Source organism: Grammomys surdaster, unplaced genomic scaffold, assembly GCF_004785775.1.
Source record: "Grammomys surdaster isolate TR1022 unplaced genomic scaffold, NIH_TR_1.0 126391, whole genome shotgun sequence".
In the NCBI taxonomy this organism is placed as follows: domain Eukaryota; kingdom Metazoa; phylum Chordata; class Mammalia; order Rodentia; family Muridae; genus Grammomys; species Grammomys surdaster.
Genome location: NW_021621185.1, coordinates 15,183,600 through 15,187,427, shown reverse-complemented (window position 1 = coordinate 15,187,427; position 3,828 = coordinate 15,183,600). Strand labels below are relative to the sequence as shown.

The 3,828-nt window shown below is 46.6% G+C and overlaps 1 protein-coding gene across 1 annotated transcript; it reads left to right on the top strand.

Annotated features, from left to right (window-relative positions):
- The first annotated feature begins 1,774 nt into the window (after positions 1–1,774).
- On the top strand, positions 1,775–3,360 carry Spz1 (spermatogenic leucine zipper 1). Its single transcript, XM_028760060.1, has one exon. The coding sequence runs from the start codon at positions 2,046–2,048 to the stop codon at positions 3,180–3,182; it is 1,137 nt and encodes a 378-aa protein (XP_028615893.1). The 5' UTR covers positions 1,775–2,045; the 3' UTR covers positions 3,183–3,360.
- Positions 3,361–3,828: the final 468 nt, after the last annotated feature.

Below are 3,828 nucleotides of genomic sequence, written 5' to 3'. Positions count from 1 at the left end.
TGATTAACTACGTTCTACCTTATTCCTTTGAGTCAGGGTCTCTCAATAATCTTAGGTAGCCACTGAACCCCAGCAGTCCCATAAGCACACACAACTGTGCCAGGAATACGTCAGAACCAGTACTTGAACTCAGGTCCTTTAAGCTTCCGAGCAGCTGCTCTTAACCACGGAGTCATCCCCCCAAGTCCCAGATTATTCTGTTTTTAAAAAATATAGCTCCTGACTGGACTGAGTTGTTTCAAATGCTTTAGGTACATTGTCATTTTAGCCAGGTTCTATGAGAAATCCCCAAGCTTTATGTCACTGACTGGAAGAGTAATAAATACATTCAGAAATCCTATCTTAAAGGTGCCATATTTTAAAAAGACTCCCAATTGGAGGCCTGTGGATACAGTTTGGAGGTAGACACACACCACATACACATACACACACACACGCACACACACACACACACACAGAGAGAGAGAGAGAGAGAGAGAGAGAGAGAGAGAGAGAGAGAGAGAGCTAATTTATAACTGTGCTGTTGACTTATGCCAATAGCCTGTTACCATTCAGTAGAACATTTTTGAATGAAAGGATTTCTGACATTAGTGTCCTAAAATCACTAAAGATAGAGCACCTTGCGGAGATCTGCTTTGTATCCTGTCTTAGTCAGTGTTCTACTGCTGTGAAGAGACAACATGACCATGGCAACTCTTACAAAGGAAAGCATTTACTGGGGGCTGGCTTACAGTTTCAGTGGTTTAGTCCATTGTTAACACTGCAGGAAGCATGGTGACATGCAGGCAGAGAAGGTGCAGGAGAAGGAGGGAGCTTAGAGTTCTACATCTGGATGTACAGGCAGCAGGAAGAGAAGTCTACTCTGGGCTTGGAACGGACTTTCTGAAACCTCAAAGCCCACCCCTAGGTGATACACTTCCTCCAACAAGGCCATACTTCCTAATTCTTACAGATAGTGAGGCTCCTTGCCGACCAAGTACTCAAATCAATGAGTCTTGGAGGCCTGTGTCCTTCCCCCGGCCTTGAGCAGGCCTGAAAGACCTTGTTTACAACAGACCAAGTGATAGGATCTAGGTGGAGTTACCCACTTTGGCTGCAGGGAACTTAGAAGAACTGCCCCTGGGCTTGCCTTGAAAGGCAGTGACTGTGACCATCTCCAGTTTAAACCAGTAGGGGTTTTGGTGAGGCCTTCCCTTTAAATTGAGAGCTCGGATTATCCCATCTCCAGCTTAAACCAGTAGGGGTTTTGGTGAGGCCTTCCCTTTAAATTGAGAGCTCGACATTAAAGCATTGAGCCTTTGATCAGAATACTTGTCTTGACTTCATCTCTTCTCGCCCTCCATCCCCCCCTTTCATTCCCAGCCCCCCTTTCAGGTAAACCCAGAGGATCTGTGGCCACAGGCGGTACAGAGGCCATTCTCAGGGAAACCTCCACACGTTCCTAACTCTTTTACAACATCTACCCTTCTATAAAAGAGTTCTCAGCCTGGTGGGCTTTCTCTCAACTATATACACCCTTAAGTGGAACACAGTGGTTGTAGTTGGCTCTGCGTGGTGTGTTGTGTGGTGTGGTGAGGTTGAGGGTGGGAGGGTTAGGTAGGAAATCACTGTGGCGCTCTTAGAATGAAGAGCCTAGTAGAGAAGAGAGGGGTAGATGTGAGGAGAGGTCTGTTGGAGGAGTAAGGTTGGCTGTGGTGTCTGAGTTGTTGACAGGAGTTTAAGGGACTTCCATTGTGATGTAAAGGAAACAGAATCTGTTGCCCCAGAGGGCAATGACAGAATAAAGACCTAGCTTCTGAGGCCTTGGAAAAAATACCAGAAGCCTAGCAGAAGGGAGATGGAGCTCCAGCTCCTGGTCCCCCTTCCCAACTCCTCCCCCTGGGCTGTCTGAGATGTAACCTTCTACCTGAACACCATCTCCCTGGTCTCAGTCCTTAACTCTGGTCCATAACGCCTGCTTGGTTCCATCTCCTCCACTGACTCACAGGAGACTGCCATCTGTCCTTCCTGGAATCACTAAGGTTTTCTGCTTTTCTCAGGTCCCAATGGCGGACACTGACAGCTCAGCTGAGATGCTCACTCGGTCTCCATCTCCTAACCCTAGTCCTGGTGCTAAGCAAGAACCACCGAACTCTGGGATCACCATTTCCCTCCTTGAAATCGGATCACTCCCCACTTTCTGCTACAGCTCCTTCCCGCCACCAAAGAATAGTATCTGCCCGGTAGGAAAACGAGGGAAGGTACAGAAATTTAGCAATCTCTTAAAAGACGTTAAAGATGTTCTTAAAAACATAGCAGGCTTTGAAGAGAAGACTACAGTTGGGGAGCCTTTTGAGGATGCCTATACTCCTGAAGACCTGTCAGAATTTAACGTCAGAGGTGTTGATAAGAGAAATAAAATACGATTTAAAGATGATCTATTCATTAATTTCGACCCAGAGAGAGAACAGGACACAACGAAGCAGGGGATGTTATTGAAAAACCAGAGTACTAAGAACATGGTACCAAAGTTTGCAAGGGATCTGTGCAATTCAGAAGAAAAGAGATGCTGTGATGGTGTCCAGCTGAGCGTGAAGAAACGGCGGAATGGGTCCCTTCACCTTTGTGGAGAATACAGGAAACTCAGGAACAACATGGAGCAGTTACTGCAGGAAGCAGACCACTGGAGTAGACAGCACAATGAGCTCAGTGAACTGATGAGGTCATATCAGGAATGCCAGAAAGACATCAAAGAACCGATTGACAACGATCAAGCCTGTTCGCAAACCAACAAGGAACCAATCACCAAGCAGAAGCTGGAGGCGCAGGTGAAGAAGCTGAGCCATGACACCCACTCGCTGCATTTAATCGCAGCCCTGCTAGAGAATGAATGTCAGATCCTACAACAGAGGGTCGATATCCTCAGGGAGTTTCATCTCCACGAAGCGGCACCGGGGCAGGAGAAGCCTTTGCAGATGTCCGGTGAGCAGGACAAGAAATGTCTGAAGTTAGCAGAAGCAGACAAGACAGACGCTTCCAAGCATACCCCGAAGACAACGGAGGGCACGATTACTAGGAAACCAAAGATCTTCAGGAGCCCAGATGATTGCCTTACTAAGAAGGCTCGGAATAACCGCTTCAACGCCCGTGTTGCAAAGAAATCTCTGGTGGGGAAAAGGAGAACCGTTAGCAGCTTTCGGTAGAAGCCACCAGAAGCAGATCCAACTTGAGCCAAAACTGTCATCAACCCAGGGTAGATCTGATTCCACCAAGGAGGAGGCATAGGAACCCATATAATCTCGGTAGTTAGAGACTTTTGGGCCTTAACAACCATTGTATGATTGTTAACCAAGGAAAAATTTGAATAAAAACAAGAATAAAAGGAAAGTGCTTTGTTTGATTGATTGTTTTCTTCTAATTTCTTTAACCATACCTGGGGGATGGGAGGTTCTAGAGGGGAACTACTCACAATGTAATACTTTAAAGCTTGTTTTCAAATTAGTGTTTAGTTTCATATTCTGTTTGTATAGAATACGTTGGAGTTAAGGAAGAAAAATAACTAAGAAAAGGAAAACGACAGTGCTAAAGCACCCTAGGCAGCTTTCTTCTCTTCTAACTCCAGCTCTACTCTCCCCGGTGTTCTGCTTCTGGCCCTCAGCTCGCACATGAGGGTGGGTACACCGGGGAGCCAGAAAAACAAAAGCCTCTGGGGAAGGGCATCATAACTTGAACAGAGCATAGAGGTGTTTCTGGATTCTTCATTTTTGGTGCAAAAATTCTTCCAAGTGGAGTGAGTGAGTAGGCTTTCTGAAGTGGGGTGGCTGGGGTGTGTGTGTGGGGGTGGCGGGC

What these genes read in the sequence shown, in the direction of transcription:
- Spz1 (XM_028760060.1), top strand. Translation starts at nt 2,046, where the DNA reads ATGGCGGACACTGACAGCTCAGCTGAGATGCTCACTCGGTCTCCATCT.